The sequence below is a fragment of the Lissotriton vulgaris genome, chromosome 3_2 (assembly GCF_964263255.1).
Source record: "Lissotriton vulgaris chromosome 3_2, aLisVul1.2, whole genome shotgun sequence".
Classification (NCBI taxonomy): domain Eukaryota; kingdom Metazoa; phylum Chordata; class Amphibia; order Caudata; family Salamandridae; genus Lissotriton; species Lissotriton vulgaris.
Window position 1 is genome coordinate 270,238,909 of NC_141690.1, and position 19,419 is coordinate 270,258,327.

A 19,419-nucleotide genomic window follows, 5' to 3' on the forward strand; every position below is an offset into this window, starting at 1 on the left:
ACAAGACCTTTGAGAGGCTTGTCACCCACTTTCATTGGCCCCAAATGTGCAGGAGTTCAGACACTCACTGCAGGACCTGTCAGACTTGCCAGGCAAGTGGAAAGAGTGGGAGGAAGCACAAGGCTCCTCTCCAGCCATTCCCTGTGGTCAGTACCCCCTTTGAGCGAGTGGGGATTGACATTGTGGGGCCACTGGACCCCAAGACAGCCATGGGCAACAGGTTTATCCTGGTCTTGGTGGACCATGCCACCCGGTACCCGTAAACCATACCTCTGAGGACAGTGACGGCCCCCGTGGTAGGAAGAGCACTGATGGGAATTTTCTCACGAGTAGGATCCCCTCGAGAGGTTGTGTCTGACCGGGGCACCAAATTCATTTCCAAGTATATGAAGTCCCTGTGGCAGGAGTGTGGGGTAACGTACAAGTTCACCACTTCTTACCACCCCCTAGGAAATGGGTTGATTGAAAGGTTCAACCGAACCGTAAAGAGCATGATTATGGGTCTTGAGGAACCCATGAGGCGTAAGTGGGACGTCCTCTTACCATGCCTACTATTTGCATACCGAGAAGTGCCACAGAAATCTCTAGGGTTCAGTCTCTTTGAGCTTCTCTATGGGCACCCGGTCAGAGGACCTCTGAGTCTGGTCAAGGAAGGCTGAGAGCAATCTCCCAGGAAACCTCCTCAGGATGTATATAGCTACATGCTGGCCTCCAGGAACCAGACTAGGCGTATCTGGAAGCCAGCCAGGAGGAGATGAAGCGCTAGTATGACCAGAGTGCCACTCTGATAGAGCTTCAACCTGGTCAGAAAGTGTGGGTCATGGCCCCAGTGGAGCCCTGTGTGCTCCAAGATAAGTGGACCGGACCATTTGAGGTTGTGGAGCGCAAGAGTCCAGTTACCTACTTGGTGGACTTGCAGTCTCCCAGGAACCCCTTGAGGGTCCTGCATGTCAACCGCCTAAGCAAGCATGGGCGAATTTTGCGAATTCGCGATCCGCGAATTTGCGGATTTGCGAATTTGCGATCCGCGAAATTCGCGAATTTGTGCGAATTTGCGGATTTTTGTTTTTTTGCGTGGTCGCAGGGTTTTTTGCGTGTTCGCGGGGTTTTTTGCGTGTTCGCGGGGCTTTTTGCGTCTTCGCGAGCCGCTTGCATAGCGAAGTTACCCATGCAGTTGTTTATGGGAGAGGGAGAGAGAGATAGATAGATAGATAGATAGATAGATAGATAGATAGATAGATAGATAGATAGATAGAAGGAGAGAGGTAGAGAGGGAAAGAGAAAGGGAGAGAGAGAACGAGAGAAAGAAAGAGAGGCCGGATCTCTGAAGGGCCAGATTCCTGAGTTGAACCTACAGAACATACAGCTTTTTATTTTTAGCAAAATGCATATGAAAATTGTGCTGTAAAGGTCTCTTTTAGTTTAACCCCTCCTGACAACTCAAAATGGGTGTATTTGCCATCCTCTCCCTTCTTCCTGTTTTTTATATCTGTAAGTGCTTCCTGATGAGGTTTAATTCCTTGGACAGGTGCCTCATTGCCTACTTGTAACTATTCTCTGACCCTGCTTCGAGGGTCAGAGCAGGGTCAGAGAATAGTTGCAAGTAGGCAACGAGGCGCCAGGAAGCAATTAGCAGCAGGTGTCCAAGTTGAAGTTAATTTGTTTGTAACCCTTTTGTAAAAGGTTACAAAGAAATTAGGTTCAACTTTTGCACCTGCTGCTGTAACCCTTGCTTGGCTAAAAATTTGTCCCCGCTGATTTGCAGATTTTACCGCGATTTCGGGAGATTCGCGGATCGCGAAATCGGGGAAAATCCGCAAATTCGCCCGCGAAACGGATTTTACGCCCACCCTTACGCCTAAGCCCCACTTAGAGAGGTCTGAAGTGGGCATGCTATTGGCGACAGATGCTGGAATGGAAGAGGAGACTGAGTCTCTTCCTGACCTCCTGGTGGCCACAGAGCAAGATGGGTCAGTGGATGGTGTTAACCTCTCTTCCACCCTGAGCAACAGAATGACTGCCGCCAGTTGCTGGGAAAATGTTCTGATCTGTTCTCCCTTGTTCCTAGTATCACAGATTGGTGCGTCGATGATGTGGATACAGGAGACAGCTTACCTGTGAAGCACAAGTCTTACAGGGTAACTAACAGGGTAAGAGCTTGCATCAAAGAAGAGGTCTCAAAGATGCTTGCACTAAGGGGTGACTGAGTCCTCCAGCAGTCCGTGGGCCAGCCCAGTGGTCTTGGTCCCAAAGGCTGCAGCGCCGGGTGCCACACCCGAACTCTGGTTCTGTGTGGACTACGAGGGCTCAATTCGGTCACGAAGACCGACGCGCACCCCATCCCCAGAGCTGATGAGCTCATTGATCGGTTAGGGGCTGCACGGTACCTCAGCACGTTTGACTTGACGCCTGGGTACTGGCAGATCGCCTTGACTGATGGGGCAAAGGAGAGGTCAGCATTCTCCACACCAGATGGGCATTTCCAGTTCCGTGTTATGCCCTTTGGGATGAAGAATGCCCCTGCCACCTTTCAGAGGTTGGTCAACCAGGTGTTGGTTGGACTGGATGAGTTCAGTGCCGCATACCTAGATGACGTCACAGTGTTCAGTGTCACTTGGGAGGAACATCTGCACCACCTCTGGGAAGTGTTGTAGGCACTGCGGAAAGCAGGCCTCACGATCAAGGCGAGTAAGTGCCAGATCGGGCAGGGTTCTGTGGTGTACTTGGGACACCAAGTTGGGAGTGGCCAGGTGGCGCCCCTACAACCCAAGATTGAAACCATCCTGGCTTGGGAACCCCCCAAAACCCAGACAGAGGTGAGAGCCTTTTTCGGACTCACAGGGTACCACAGGAGGTTTGTCAAGGGGTATGGCAACATGGTTGCACCCTTGACAGAGCTGACTTCCAAGAAGCAGCCAAAGAAAGTGATTTGGACTGACACCTGTCATAAAGCTTTTGAGGCCCTAAAAGCTGCCATGTGCACGGCGCCTGTGCTTTTGGCACCCAACTTCTCCAAAGAGTTCATCGTTCAAACAGACGCTTCAGAGCATGGTGTGGGGGATGCTTTGTCACAGATGAATTTAGTGGGCCTAGATCAACCTGTAGTCTTCATCAGTAGGAGGTTACTTCCACTGGAACAGAGGTGAAGTGCTATTGAGCGTGAGGCATTTGCTGTGGTCTGGGCACTGAAGAAGCTGAGACCATACCTGTTTGGGACTCACTTCCGGGTTCAGACAGACCACAGGCCTCCCCTCAGATGGTTGATGCAGATGAGGGGTGAGAATCCAAAGCTGTTGAGGTGGTCCATTTACCTACAGGGTATGGACTTTACGGTGGAACACGGCCCTGGTACAGAACACACCAAGGCTGATGGTCTGTCCAGATTTTTCCGCCTTAGTGAGGAGAACTCCCAGGAGGTAGGGTAGTTCTCCCCACATTTCAGCTGGAGGGGACACTTGTTAGATCTGGCACCATTGGCGTGGGTCTCCCTTCCATTTTTGCTGTTGCCTCATGTGTTTTTGCTGGTGTTAGATGCTTTGGGCACTGTGCCACTGCTGTCAAGTGCTACAGTGCAAGTGCTCCCTATGGTAAATTGATGTATTGATTAGTGGTTCCATGATTGGATGTTTGGTTTACTTGTCAGACCCTAGTACAGTGCACTGAGTGTGCCCAGGGCGTGTACATCCAAATGCTGCTAGTGGGCTTGCAGCACTGGTTGTGCCACCCACAAAAGCAGCCTTGTAAAATGTGTCTAAGGTCTGCCATTGCAGAACCTGTGTGCAGTCTAGTTCTGTAATTTCTTCATATCAGACAGCCCTATGGTAGGCCCAAGGGCAGGGTGCATGGTAAATATAAGGTAGGACAAGCCCCGATGTGTGTGGCATGTCCTAATAGTGTATTACAGCCATTTTCGTTTTTCACTTTTGCAAGGCTACCTGTTCTCCATAGGCCAGATTGGGCTGCTACATTATTACATGTTTATAATCCTACCAGACTCAGAGAACATGGTAGAAATAACATAACATAACATAACATAACATAACATAACATAACATCTTTTAGTGAAGTTTATTTTAATATTCTGTGTTTGCATATACCACTTTTAGAAAGTAGGTATTTGCTTGCCTAACCATTGGAGCCTGCCTCTGCTAGGTTGTGTATTCCTTTGTCTGGTTTTGCGAGTGACAGGACTGGGGGATTCCAGGAGACAGGCTGGGCAGCCCGGTGGTGAATAGAGAGATCTGCATCCAGATGGGAGGGAGGAGTGCACCTGGGACCTGAATAGGGCTGGGTCTTCCCTCTACAATGCCGGGTCCACCCCCTGTGGTGTGTATGTATGTATGTATGTATTGCACATTTGTATAGCGCAAGCTGTCACCCAAAGGGTATCCTGGTGCTTTGACTCTACTGAAACAGATACACAATCACACCGTTACACTGTCCTAGGGAAGAGGTAGGTCTTTAGGCCCCTTTTAAAAGATGGAAATGCCCTTAGACTCCTCAAAGAGAGGGAGAGGGAGTTCCAAAGTTTAGCGGCTGCGTATCCAAAGGAGCGACCACCCATCCGTAGCCTCTGGATTCTCGGGACCACCACCAAACATGCCGAGGAGGAGCATAGCGGTCTCGCTGCATGGTACCACGAAAAAAGGTTCTGCAGCATGACTGGTCCTTGATCGTGCAAAGCCTTAAAGACCAGGCAGGATGCTTTAAAGCAGATTCGCTGCTGAACTGGTAACCAGTGAAGATCTATTAGCGCAAGGGAGGAGGAAGCTGCGCGCGGCCTGGAAAGAGCGAGCTTCACTGCCATGTTTTGAATATGCTGCAGCTTGCTAATCAAAGTGCTGGGTGCCCCCAGAAGCAGTGCGTTGCAGTAATCAATCCTGCTAAGGATAATACCACGCACCACCTCTGCCTGGCCTGAGCCGGGAGCAGGGGAAGAATTTTACGTAGAGAGCGAAGTAGCATCATGCAAGTGGAAATGGTTTTGTTAACAAAACCATCGAGCTGTAAATTAGGGCCGAACATAACTCCAAGGTTGCGAGCAGAGTCCGCCGCCACCACTGTGCCCAAGGAGGATGAAGGCCAAAAATCTGCCGGTAAAGGACGCGGGATACGGTCAGATGAACAATACAGTACCTCGGTCTTTGAGCCATTAAACTGGAGAGAATTGTTTCTCAACCAGTCTGCAATGGCAGTCATGCATCGATGGAATGTCTCCTTGGACACAGCGTCTTCTCCTTCAAGGGAGAAGATAAGCTGGGTGTCGTCAGCGTAGTTAATCACAGAGATGCTGAAGGACTTAATCAAACTTATCAGGTGACGGAGGTACAGATTAAATAAAATGGGACTAATCGCTGACCCTTGGGGCACACCCTGCCCTACTCTCCTGATGCCTGACCTGAAAGGCGGTAAAGCCACCACCTGGTGTCTATTCTGAAGATATGAGACTAGCAAATCCCGTGCCAGTCCCGCTACCCCAATCTCCTTCAGCCTGCTGATGAGAGTGGAGTTGCTGACCGTGTCGAACGCGGCCGACATGTCGAGCAGCACTAAAAAGGCTGCCCGGCCAGTGTCGACCCGCGAGCGAAGAGCATCCAGCACGACCACCAGCGCCGACTCCGTACCATGAGCCAGCCGGAAGCCGAACTGGGCCACATCCAAACAGGTGTTACTTTCCAGAAAGCTGGACAGAGACTGGGTCACGAGTTTCTCCATGATCTTGACCGGGAAGGGAAGCAGCGAGATTGGCCGATAATTCGCCAGACAGGTGGGGTCGAGTGTGGGTTTCTTCAAGAGGGGAGACACCACTGCCAGCTTCCAACACTCCGGAACCGTGGCAGCACTAAAAGACTGATGACAGATGGAATAGAGGGGGCGAAAGAGTTCCTCCTGAAAAAGCTTCCAGAATTTATGGGGTAGTGGGTCAAGGGGGGAGCCGGAGGACACACCATTTGCTAGAGAACAGAAATCATCGAACGGGGGAGGAGTAAAACTCTCCAGCCGTGGATGACCTGTCAGTTCTTCTGACTCACCTAAGATGAGAGTAGGTGCAGGGGCAGCCAGTGACTGGGGACAGGGAGTACCTGAATTAGAAAGTCCACTCAGGATAATGGCAATATTATCCTCAAAGGCAGCTGCCAAAGTATCACATAGGGACTGTGAGGCCGGGATGTTGTTTGCCGCACAAGTCGGCATGGAAAGGTCATTAACTATTGCAAACAAGGTCTGCGATATGTTGGATGCCTACAGCAGCATATCCTCTAGATACTTTGCTTTAGCGCACTTGATCTGGGCTTTATAGTCCAGCAGTGCTTGTTTGAAGAGGGATCTAGCAGACTCAGAGTCGTGCTTCCTCCATGCCCTTTCTGCCTGTTTGCACTGTGTCTGATGTCTCTGCCCTGCACACTGAAAGAAGAGAAGGAAGACTGTCAACAAAGTGCTCCAGGACTGTACTTGCCTTCCACAATGCTGGCTCCACCTCCTGTGGGGCGTCTGATGTTCCTGTCCTGTATGGTGAAAGGAAAGGAGAGGTCTGGTAAACAGAGTATTTCAGAACTGGTTTGGACTGGGCACAGGCCCCTCTCCCCTCAGAGAACAAAGGATTTTGGGGTATAAGTATTGGGACCCTGATCCTATGAAATTAGATCACTTCTGGACTTACAAGACGAAACCTCTGCTGAGGAGAAGGAACCTGAAGAAACTTTGGAGAGACTTTTCCCAAGCTGAAGTGCTGCTTGGGGGATTGGCATGCAGTGGTTGCCTGACTGCCAAAGAGAGGAGAAAGGACTTTGTGGACTTCACTTTCAACTTGTGCAAAGATCTCCAAGGGCTTGGAAGAGAGCTTGCCCCCTGACTGAAGTCCCAGGACCAGTGGACTTCACAAGCCTTTGTGAATTGCTGCTGGAAACGTTATTTCAATGGCTACAGAGGCAGGGAACTGTGACCGACTCTCACAACCGGCCTGGTGTCCTGTAGGCACCGCATTGAGCAACGTCCACCTCGAACAACGCAAGCTCTGCGCTCACCGACTCCGTCTCGACGCCGTCAACGAGCCGTAGCCTGCACCGCAACTGGGAGGACACCGCGACGTGCAACGACTCGCTACACTGGCTCGTTCTGGTCTGACCGACGCTGTCACTGCTGCTGACTTCGAGTCCTGTGAACGCACCGGAGTTGGACGCGACGCACCGCCTGTCTCGCACCGCTATCTGGACTGATCGATGCCAGCTCCCGAACTCCGGCTCTGTCGCCGCACCGTAAGCTGGAAGCACCGCAACGAGCAACGTCCGCCTCATACAACACAAACTCTGCGCTCACCGACTCCGTCTGGACGCCGTCAGAGAGCCGTAGCCTGCACCGCGACAGGAAAGATACCGTGACCTGCAACGCTTTCTTTTCTACACCGCGACGAACCCCAGGACAAGCTCGCACATCCGTGCCGGCGGCCTCAAGGAAAAAGGTCCTGTGACTGAGTCTGTCGACATTTGAGTGGGCCCGGACCGCTGGATTTGTTGGACTTTGTGTTCTTTCAGCAACGCTGTAGCCGGACAAGGCTACCGACTCGCACAGAACTTTGAATTAAGTCTTTTAACCAGAACCTTTGAAATCTAATAGTACTGTGGATTCTTTTTGTTGTTTATTGGTCTTGTGGTAACTCTATATAAAGTATAATTAATTATTTTTGATATAAAACCTTGTGTGTTGTCCATTTGTAGTGTTGTCACTGGGTTACTCTATGTGGTCACAAATGCTTAACTTACAACGCCTTTGAAAAAAGCCTTGACTGCTCGCGCCACGCCGCCTAGAGGATAAGCAGGGGTTATTTTGAGAGAGTAATCCCCTTGTCCTGACTAGAGGAGAGGGTCCCTGCTTGTCACAAGTACCTACCTGTGCCAACCAGAGACCCCCAATTCTATCAGAAAGCATGAATGGATAGATGCGTGGCTCGAAGAGACAAGGGTGCTCTTCTAAGGAGATCTGGGCTCACTTCCTTCGCTTGCTTGGTGCTATGAGAGGTTTGGTTCAAAGTGTGGGGGGGTGTACTTTAATAGCTTCACCCTTGCCTGCAGGCCTAATCTTTTATTTGTGAATTGGATTAATGACGCGACTCAGTTCCCACTGCTTGCCTGCCAATTAGGAACCAATAGGTGTTTGGTGGTGGGGCATAATGTCACCTGCTGTAAGTGTGCCCCCACTCCCCATCACCCATATACAACACGCTTTTGTAGAGGGGTATCCTGCTGCCCCACTCTGCCGCTGCATGAGCTCCAAAAACAATAGTGCTATTAATGTGTCTCCCGTTCTTCAACTCATCATAACAGCAGATATCTGCTTTAGTTGTCTGTTATCCTCGAATAATGCCATCAAAAATAAACACGTGAAAAACTCTATGTAGAATCCCTCTTAGAGCTGGTCCTGTTACAGTAAAAATGTTACTTTGTAAGCAGTTGAAAAACACTGTCTCTGACAAACTTTCTAGGACTATAATATAAAAACTGATATTAACTGACTGCCAAAAGTTGAAAAAACTGTGGAACCAGTAGATTCCGATTCAAAGGAAATAAATACTGAAAAACTGAAACCACAGCCAGTTAATGATTTCCAGCTGTGCAATACTTTTGTGATTAGTAAAGATCAGGATAAGGAAAGATTCTGCATACATTTTCCAGCTTCTCTATGTTTGGTTAGAATGCAAGTGCTAGACACGATTTTGCCTGTGATACTCTAAAATTCCAGCTACTACCACATAGCTACGTCCATATTTACTTTTGGGAGGAAAGAGGCTCATAACTTAGTAAAGCGCCCGTTTCCCTAGCCCGAGCAGCCTACTTGCTCGGACTTCACCGGTGGGTGTGGCCATTAATAGAGCCGTCATCTGCAGGAACTAGGTGAAAACCAAAGCGGCCATATTTGTGAGGGCTCGCTCAGAATCGTCGCGCTGACGACGTTATAAAAACATACGTGCATGGCTCCGCGCAGCGGACGCGCATTGCGGGCGCGTCGGTCGCGCGCCGGAGTCAAGCCAGAGTCCTGCCCGTCTGCGCCCGTCCGCGACAGGACGGGGCGCGGGGCAGGACACTATAGATCCACCTCTCAACCTCCTATGCTACCTCAGAACAAGCAAAGTCTACGATATCAGTACACTAAAGCACACCTACTGAATCTCGGTAAGCCTTCATCACCTCATTGTATGCATGCTATAGATCCGCTATCCTTACCCACACAATGCAGCATATGCCATCAACCTCTTCCCAACGCTACCTCCACCTTAAACAAAACTCAGTACCTAAACATGATACTACTGAATTGTAGATCTATGCCTAAGCATAAAAATGAAATTCACGACCTGCTGATTAATGGAAACCTCGACATCATGTTTCTAACTGAAACATGGTTAGAGGAAGCCTCCTCCCCAGAGATATTAGAGGCTATACCGAGTAATTATAGTCTTCTAAGAATCGACCGCCAGAAACAACGGGGGGGAGGACTGGCAATGATTTTTAAAAATAACCTTGAGTGCACTCTAATTGAACAAAAAATCACGGATACGGAATGCGGAAGATTTACTATCAAATTAGACACCACCAATACCATTACAGGATTACTAATATATAGACCTCCTGGAGCTGCAACGTCCTTTTGTAACCAACTTATTGAACTGGCCACCCAACTAGCCGTAAGACATAAAAATATCATCATATTGGGCGACCTTAACATCCACCTAGAAGATAGCCACTCTAAGGAAGCGCAACTCCTTCTGAATGCTCTTAATACTATCGATCTGAAGCTCCTATCTATCCTACCTACGCATCAACAAGGGCATTTATTAGATCCCATATTTACGAACTGCATGAGTATTGAAATTTCCCCACCTGTTCCACTGATATGGTCTGACCATAGTATGGTGCCATTCAGAATAGCTAAAAACGTTATCACCAAGTCACATGCGAAAAACCCCCCTTACAGACGCTGTAACTTTAAAAAATGCACCCCTGAAATATTGCTGCAGGAACTTTCTGATCACCCCCCGACTGCAGCCACATCCATACAGGAGGTATGGGACAACTTTGAATCATGGCTAACAAAAGCGTTAGACAAAACTGCTCCCTGGACGACTAAGCCCCCCGCTCGTCAAACTAAAAGTGCCCCCTGGTTCTCCGAAAAATTGAAAAAGGCTAAAGCACAATGCAAATTCATCGAACGAAAGTGGAGGAAAGACTACGCCCCAGAACTCAAAGAAAAGTATAGAACTGAGCTGAAAAAATACCAAAAATTGGTACGAGTAGAGAAGAGTCTCTTTTACAAATGCAGAATCATGGAAGCTAAAAACCCTACCAAAGAACTATTCGGTATTTATAAAGAAATCACCATACTATCTCGCTTGGATACTAAAGACATCTACTCCACGGAGATATGTGATCAAATAGCCGATTTTTTTGTGAAAAAGGTAGAAAATATTCACGCCACATTCACCAGCAGCACCAGGTCAGATAACAATAAGGCAGAGACTCTAGACGACCGCCCTCAAAAACCCCAGTTTACTAATTTCAGGACCCCCAACAAACAGGAACTGATGAATATTATAAACACCATTAGCTCTGGCTCCCCTATGGATGCCTGCCCTCCGGAACAGTACAAAATGGTCATGGAAACCGTACTACTGGATCATATAAGCAACATGATCACAACCTCATTCCGTGAGAGCATTGTCCCGAGTAACTGGAAATCTGCCCAGGTTATACCACTAAAAAAGAAACCGAACATCCCAATTACCCAGCTTCAAAATCTGCGACCAATCTCTCTTCTCCCTTTCTGTGCTAAGATCATAGAAAAGGTAGCCAATCTCCAACTCATGGAGTTTTTGGAGAAAGAATCTCTCCTCCACCCCTCCCAATCAGGGTTTAAAGCAGGTCATTCAACGGAATCTGCCGTTCTGTTCTCCACCGAACAGATCCGGAAACTGGTGGATGAGGGAGAGACAGCAGCGTTGGTCCTATTGGACCTAAGTGCAGCATTTGACACCGTGCTGCACACCACGCTGCTGTCTCGACTCTCAGACATGGGAGTTAAAGACTCTGCTCTCAAATGGTTCCAGTCATACCTCTCTGACAGAACTTTCCAACTTCACTGCCCCCCCTTCAAGTCATCTCCTCGCAGTGTTAGCCATGGGGTTCCACAGGGCTCAAGTCTGAGCCCTACCTTATTTAACATCTACATGGAACCCCTGGCACACATTGTAGAGGAATTTGGGGTGGGCATTGTCAGCTATGCTGACGACACCCAGTTGGTGTTCAAAATAACACCAGACAGTAGAGACCTAGCCTCCAACTTCTCAAACTGTATGCTAGGGATAGCGACATGGATGAACGCCAACTGTCTCCGTCTGAACGGAGATAAAACGGAGGTACTGATTGTAGGGAAGAACCCTTCCATCTGGTCACACGCCTGGTGGCCTAGCGAATTGGGAGAACTTCCTGTGCCTGCAGAGAAGGTGAAGAACCTCGGTGTCATGCTTGACCCAAATCTCTCAGGTAGAGCCCAGGTAAATAAAGTGACAGGTAAATGCTACAGCACCCTTAAAGTGCTGCGCAAAGTACTTGACCTACTCCCAATTGAAGCAAGAAAAACTATAGTCCATGCTCTAATATCTCCCCATCTAGACTATGGTAATGTTCTTTTACTGGGTCTTAATCAAAAGAGCTTGCACCAGTTACAATGCATACAAAATTCCGCAGCGCGACTGGTGCTTGGTCTCCCCCGTAGAGCATCGGCAAAAAATGCACTTGCCAAGCTTCACTGGCTCCCTGTTAAAGAAAGAATAATATTCAAAACTCTCTGCTATACACATCGCATTGCCCAAAACAAAGGCCCCAGCTATCTAAGAGGCCTCCTGACCATCCACAGGCCAATCAAAAATCTAAGATCAGCGGGCACGATGCTGTTTAAAATCCCACGCATCACCAAAGCGAAGATGGGAGGAAAATCCTTCCGCTTTTTGGCCACTAAGCTTTGGAATGCCCTGCCAATTCAACTACGTATGGAGCCATCTGAAACAAGGTTCAGAGCCAGACTCAAAACTCACCTATTTCCAAAAAATTAATCCCCGTTTTCCTGTTCTCTTCCTTTAGGTGGTTTTTGCATTTGCAGTCAGCGCGGGGACACACAGTATTGTGCAGCCAGGCGCTTAATAAATGCTTATTATTATTAAGTTACATTACCTTGACCTGATTTTATTTAGTTGTTTATTTATTTCTTTACTTAATGCACATCATCCAAGTACATTGTGTCTAGGGGCTGTGCACGCTACTAAGTTTACTGCGTCTAATGCCAATGCACAACGCCAAGTACATTTTGTCTTGTGTCTAGACATACTGCCAAGTACACCAAATCTAGTGCCTATGCACACCGCCAAGTACGTTGTGACTTGTACCTATGCACACTACTAAGTATATTGTGTCTACTGCCTTTGCACACTGCCAAGTACACTGTGTCTAGTGGAAGTGTGCACCATCATGTACACAGTATCTAGTGCCTATGCATGCCGTCAAGTTTACTATCTAGTGCCTATGCACACCGCCAAGTACACTATGTCTAGTGTATATGCACAATGCCAAGTACACTGTGTCTAGTACCTGTGCAGATCTCCATATACGCTGTGTCTAGTGCTGCTCACACCGCAAGCCCAGAGATCTTCCTTTATATAATAAACCACAACTTACCAGGGGGAGGGTGGTTCGGCCTTATAGTCCTTTTTCCACTGTCTGTATATGATGACATCCCCCCTTTATATTCCATGGTGTTGTAATAATACTAACTGTTTTAGGTTTATGCGTTGTTCTGCTGGTAGTGGCTCCTATATTGTATTGTAGAGCACAATAGTTAAAATAAACATTTTGAACTATACAGTGACTCTGACAATTCTTATTGTGGACAAGTACGGGTGATTGAGTGAAAGGGTACGTCTTGCTACCGCTATTCCTGAGAGAGCCGGGAGTGTTGTGTTCTGGGTTGTCTAATCATTTGTAGCTTCGTGGAGTACCAATGAGACACTATAGCAAGTTGGTTTGGGGTACAAAGGTGGTAGGAAGGTAAAACCCCTTGGCACGAGGTCCTGTTGTTCTGCGCAAAGTTCTGTGTATGTGCAGAATCCCCGCAACTGTGCCACATGGGTGAAGACATTGCTTCTGGTCATTGAACACCAGTTCCTCGCTATACTGTAAATACTTCCCAGGGGGTGAGCACCGGCCCTCTACCAGCCTTAAATCTACTTGTGGACTCTGTTAGGTGTTAGAGGTTAGTAGCAAGAGCACAGCAGGCTGCCTTGCCTGCTGGGGCAAAACCTCGGTGTTCAAAGAAGAATAAGGTTTTTAAAAGCATTCACTGCTCAAGTGCAAAAGTAGATAAATAAAATGTGCACAGAAATGCACTCTCAAAAACTTTGTTTAAATCCATGCAAAGAAAAACACAGCAGTGACCTACACTATGCAAAGGTCCTACCTCCACTTGGTCCGGCGGTTCTGGAACCAGGTCTTGACCTGCGCATCGGTCATCTTGAGGGCTTTGGCCAGGGTGGCCCTCTCCGCCGAGGCCAGGTACTTCTGCCGGTGGAAGCGCTTCTCCAGCTCGCAGATCTGCACCCGGCTGAAGGACGTGCGTGGCTTTTTCCTCTTCGGCGGCGTCCGGTTCTGGTATGGGTGGCCGATGCGACGGGTCACAGAAAAGGGTGACAAGGCAGCTGCAAGAGAGGGTGACAAAGAGGGTTTAAGTGTATGTGATGGGACTTTGAGGGCAGGAAACCAGGTAGAAGATGGACAACCCACGTCATGGTCCTCTTAGAATCAAAGATGGACTTTTGTCAGAAGTACGCGTGTAAAAAATTACCCCTCCTGCCATGCAATCATCATGTAGACTTTACAAGATCACTAAAGGTGGACTGTCTGGGTTAGACCACCTCGGCCATTTACACAACTGTACACTCATAGACAGAACCGGCTCAACTAACGGCACCAGGCGAAGACGAGAAGCAACTCGCTTGAGCCCAAGATGCTGGTCCATATCATACACAACTACACACTTCATAGAAAACACTACTCAACACACTGCACCAGACGATGAGAAGAAGCAACATGCTTGATCCTCAAGATACTGGCCCATGTTATACACAACTACACACTACATAGAAAGACACTACTCAACACACAGCACCAGACGAAGACGAGAAGCAAACTCGCTTGAGCCCAATATGCCGGTCCATATCATACACAATGTACACGCTTCATAGAAAGACACTATTCAACAAACAGCACCAGACAAAGGCCAGAAGCAACACGCTTCAGTCCACGTTACTGGTCCGTATCATACACAACTACACACTACATAGAAATACACTACTCAACAAACTGCACCAATGGAATTTGTTGAATGATTTGTCTGCATAAAAGTTCTTTTGTGGTTCTTTTATGTTCATCACAGTTGAGTGATTGCGACAAACTTTGCAAATTCCTTAAGTTGCAAAGTTTGTCACTTCACAAAACTTTGCGAGCAAACTGATTATATTGCAGACCCTGATTTTTAATCAGTTGACCGATGTCATGAATGGCCGCCTCCCCGCAGTACACTGTGTCATTGTCCTCTATGCTTGAGGGGAGGCTACCTCCGAGACGGCTCTTTACCCACCTCCAGAACACTCAGGCGATGCATTGCGTGGTCTCTCCTTGTTTTATGTCCTAGAGATGGCATATACGTTTCCTCCTCCCTTCCTTAACCGCCTGCTAGCAACAACCTGACATCATTAACTAGAGGTGATAAGACAAACAGGGAAGGAAGGCCGTGGGCTGTGACTTGGACTACTATGACTCAGGTAATGAAGATTACTGGTATGTAATGTCGTTGTTATCTCTTTGTCCATCCTCATCCTGGTCTTTACTACTTGAGGACTTACTAAAATTTACAATAATTGCACCAACAATTCAAATCATGCTCATACCAGATTAAGGGGCATATTATCAAGAACGGCGTTTAAATTATCGCTGGTTTAGCAATAGAAAACGGCCGCTAAAACAGTGATAATGGGCTTGATAATATGCCCTGGAGAATTCCCATAGAAGCCCAGAACATGGACTTCTATTGGAATTCTCAAGGGCATATTAACAAGCCCATTATCGCCGCTGTAGCTGCAGATTTCTGTCGCTAAACCGGCGATAATATTTAACGCCGTTCTTGATAATATGCCCCTTAGCGTTCTAGCAATCACTTCATCGCAATTTTAAGACCCCGAGCACCAACATTTTGACAAGCAGGGTCATCGTGATGCAATCTGTGATGATTTACACAAGTATGTGGCGTCAACCACGTCGCTGCCCTACAGATCTCCTGTAGTGAAACACCACAGGCTTCAACCCAGGCATTAGAAACCGCCCTTGTTGGGCGAGCCTGTGTACGACCCTCTTTAGTTCCTGGAACACATTCCCCAACTGACCCATAAGCTTGGGATATGCCTGACTAACCAACCCCCTAAAAGTAACAATATATACATCTGTCCCTAACTGCCTGAACCAGAGATACAAATACTGAATTTGATAACCAAAAGTTTTTTGTTTCCTCTAAGTACAACATCAAGGCTCTTTTAGTATCAAGAAGCAAATGCTTAGAATCATCAAATGCTCCTTCAAGTACAGGTAAAACAAGTTCCTGTGATAAAGGAAATGTTATTTGAATTTTCAGTTGTTTGAAACAGTCGGACAATTCTGGATCCGGATACAGCATCATCTTGTCTAGATATATGGATCTGATAGCACTAGCGCACGTAGCTCACCTAACGTCATGAGGTGATTGCAGTTAGGAAATCCCACTTGGGCATCTCCACTGCTTCCAAAGGCTCCAATGGTTTCTCCCGAAGGCCTCTAAGTACCATTGGTAAGTTCCAAGTGGGCATCGGATTAGGCACTATCAGCTTTTTGAGCCTGAAATTTTACAGGAATCTGAGGGCCACATGCATCAAGGCAAAAACCAGTCGCAAACGGGCAGATTCTCAGAATCTGCCCCTTTGCGACCGGTATTTTTGAATTTGGGATGCATCATCCCAAATGCAAAAATCGCAATTCGCGATTGCATTTAAGGAATCGCAAATTGCGATGTCGTAAATGCAAAGCAAGATTTGATTTAAAGTAGCGATTTCGCTAAATACCGAAAATGTAACCCTTATGGTATTTAGCGAATACTTTGAAAAATACACTAAATTGCATTTTCCAAAGTTCCAAGTTACACACACATGCCCCAAGGGCATGTGTGTGAGCAACGTGGGTGCATATATCAATTTCAGGGGTTCAACAGGGTGTACTTTTGACACCCTTGCACCCTTGAAATTGCATGCGCAATTTGTGAGTACCTATTGGTACTCGCAAATTGGGAATGCAATTTCCCATAGGAATGAATGGGATGTAATTCCTTAATTACGACTTGCAATTTGTGAGTCGCAATTAAGGATTGTTTAGGAATCGCTATTTTAATAGTGATTCCTACGTGCATAGGCTTTTGTGAGTCCTTAATTGCAATTCCTTGCATGTGCCAGTAAATGCCAAAGCAGTTACTTTTGAAATGTAAGCACTGGTCTCCCTCTATACTAATACCCACCCACTGAGACGCCAAAGTGGATGCAGTCAATTGTTTTAGGAAACCATTAAAAATTCTAAAATCTGAAAGCGAATACACAAAGCTTGATTTAGTTCTTTTCCTGGACAACATTTACAAGAAATGTCCCCAATATTTTTCTTTCATTGAAGGATAATGTTGAAGGATCATGGAAGCTTGATAACCCATGGCCATCTCTCTCTCTCTAGGGAGCCATCTCCCCTGAACACCCCAGCCTTTGTGGGGCGTAACCGTTCAATGACCACGCCTTGAGATGCAGTTGTGCCAGGTGAGTCCGAGACAGCAGTGGATACTGTAGAGGGGGAGGGTTCAAGGGAAGATGAGAGCATTCCTCCAATCTTTGCTAATTGTCTCAACAGAGGGAATCACGAATGACGCGCCAGGAGGGAAGATTTCCTATCACTCTTTTCTCCAGGATCTTGCAGTGCCCTCAGGGGGAAGGAAATTGGTGGAACGCATGTAATCTTTTCTGAAGCCAAGATATTGACAGAGCATTCAGTGGCCTTGCTTGCAGGCCCCATGCCTCGGTGAAGATTTGAAAGATGAGTTTGTAGGGCTGTGATCCTTGCGTCTGAAAGGTGAACACAGCCGGTCTGTGTGTCGAAGACCACACCAATGAGCAACCTCTGCTGAGCAGGAAGGAGTTCATGGTTTTCTACACTAAAAAAATGCAGATCTTTTAGACACTTGCAAGCCTTCTTCACATGTTCTTCTGTCTTCAGAAAAGAAGAAACAGAAATCAGCCAATAGTCAAAGTACTGAAATATTTGAAACCCTACCATCTATAAGGAAACCCTACCATCTATAAGGAAACCCTACCATCTGTAAGGAAACCCTACCATCTATAAGGAAACCCTACCATCTATAAGGAAACCCTACCATCTATAAGGAAACCCTACCGTCTATAAGGAAACCCAACCATCTATAAGGAAACCCTACCATCTATAAGGCTGCAACTGCTGCACGGATTCTGCTGGGAAAGCAAAACTGTGGGTAAGGATGACGGAATGTAGGGACTGAGTCTTCCCAAGACATTAATACCTGTCAGCCCAATCCTGGTTAGTACACACTGCCTCTCCTGAACTGTTAACCTTCCCAGAGTAACAGGCGATGGTAGCAACCTCAAACATGACTTCTCTAGTACCCAACAGAACCGTGGCAACAGATCCTGCGCTTTCGTTACTCACTCACTCATGCATGCCATAGTAACATAAGACAGATGCAAAGAAAGTTTGCAATACCCTCATTGAAAATATTGTAGTTTATTATGAAGCAAATGTGCGGCGATCATTATGCAGATGCAGATAAACAACAAAGTTAGCATTACTAACAGGGTGTAAAGAATGAACATCCCAATCATGGCAAATTATATCTATCTACATCTAACCTTACTGTGTGAGCACATGGAGATACATATGATCGCTGCGATTGGCAACTGACCCTATACCTGGAGTATGTAGTTAGATGGTCGGCATCATGAGTGTAAACCCAGTTACGAAAGACTGCATGTCAGGCACCACGTTTGTTCCATAACAGTCCTCTCTGCTGGAATTTACTATGTGTCCCAAAAGGACGAGACACAGTTTATATCATAAAACTATTGTGTTAAAAGATGCAGCTGTTTGACAGTGTTATGTCAAGACGTTAGAAGCTTTTGCTGAACGAGCAAAGAAAACGGTACACTGTGTTGTTATGTATTACTCCCAACCTAGTATGGGAAGAGCAGACAAAAACCCTGGAAGCGTCTCTGAATCAAAACAACATGTACGGAGAATTCCTAAAACAATTTCTCAAAAACAAACGTATTGTGTGCGGCTATGCAGAGCAGAGGCAGCCACAAACCTCTAAAAACGCAAAAGTAAGGGAGAAACAAAGTGGGCTCAGAAAGGAAATCCCTACACAAGAACAGGAGCTAGGACCCTTGTAAAGACTCTTAGTAAGGATGAAAGACGGAAAGGTAGAGCCTGAACTTGAAAATGCTCCTCTCTCACTGCAAATCGAAGATAACAATTAATTTTTGGGGGGATTGGTACAAGGAAATAAGCATCCTGTAAGTTCAGTATTGCCAGAAAGTCTTCTTTCACTATTGCTGGTACCACAATTTGCAGTGCGATCATCGTGAAGGGTCTGTAAAAGGCAAATTTGTTCACATCTATCAGGACATATTTACAAGGGCGTTGCACCACAGGAACGTCAGTCTTAACTTAACCTGGCTTAACGCCACCTTGTAAATATGCCTCTTGAAAGCAGCAGTCCGCTGCAGCAAAAGGGCGGGAAATGGGTGTTGCTGTGGGAGTTCCACCACAACACCCATTGCTTTCTGATGCTACCCCCTATGTGCGAGGGTGGCGTAAGTATGGGGCAGCCCAAAAAAACAGGCACAGCAAGGACAATTTAATAACTTCGCCTCGTTTTTGCTGTTTCTATGTGTGATGTATTCTGCAGCACACATAGAAACAGCAAATCGCCGTTAGTGATTGTTCATGTGCAGTAAAGTGTCCTTTCCTACACATATGATTCAGAAAAGGGGGTGGAGATGGACAGAGGGTCTGACTTAAGCAGACCACTCCTACCCAGTCCAAAGATCAGGGCTTGATCCATCACCGTTTTTTAGCTCACTGCACCATCCCAGCTCAGAACCTGGCTACATGCAAATTAGTCTGTCCCTGGCCCAGTACATCATGGGAACAGGGCAGACCAAACTACCAAGCCAATTCTTATACTGGAAAGGAAACAAGCTTCTGGGGACCGGTTTCTGGCATTACAGCC

General features: G+C 47.1%; 1 protein-coding gene across 1 annotated transcript in view; it reads right to left on the minus strand.

The window, feature by feature from the left end:
• Window positions 1-19,419, minus strand: part of LOC147725661 (T-cell leukemia homeobox protein 2-like) — a 203,544-nt gene that overhangs the window by 17,250 nt on the left and 166,875 nt on the right. Inside the window, exon 2 of the mRNA XM_086964567.1 lies at window positions 13,498-13,735. Coding sequence (XP_086820693.1) covers window positions 13,498-13,735 — 238 coding nt within the window. The remainder of the gene's footprint in view (window positions 1-13,497; window positions 13,736-19,419) is intronic.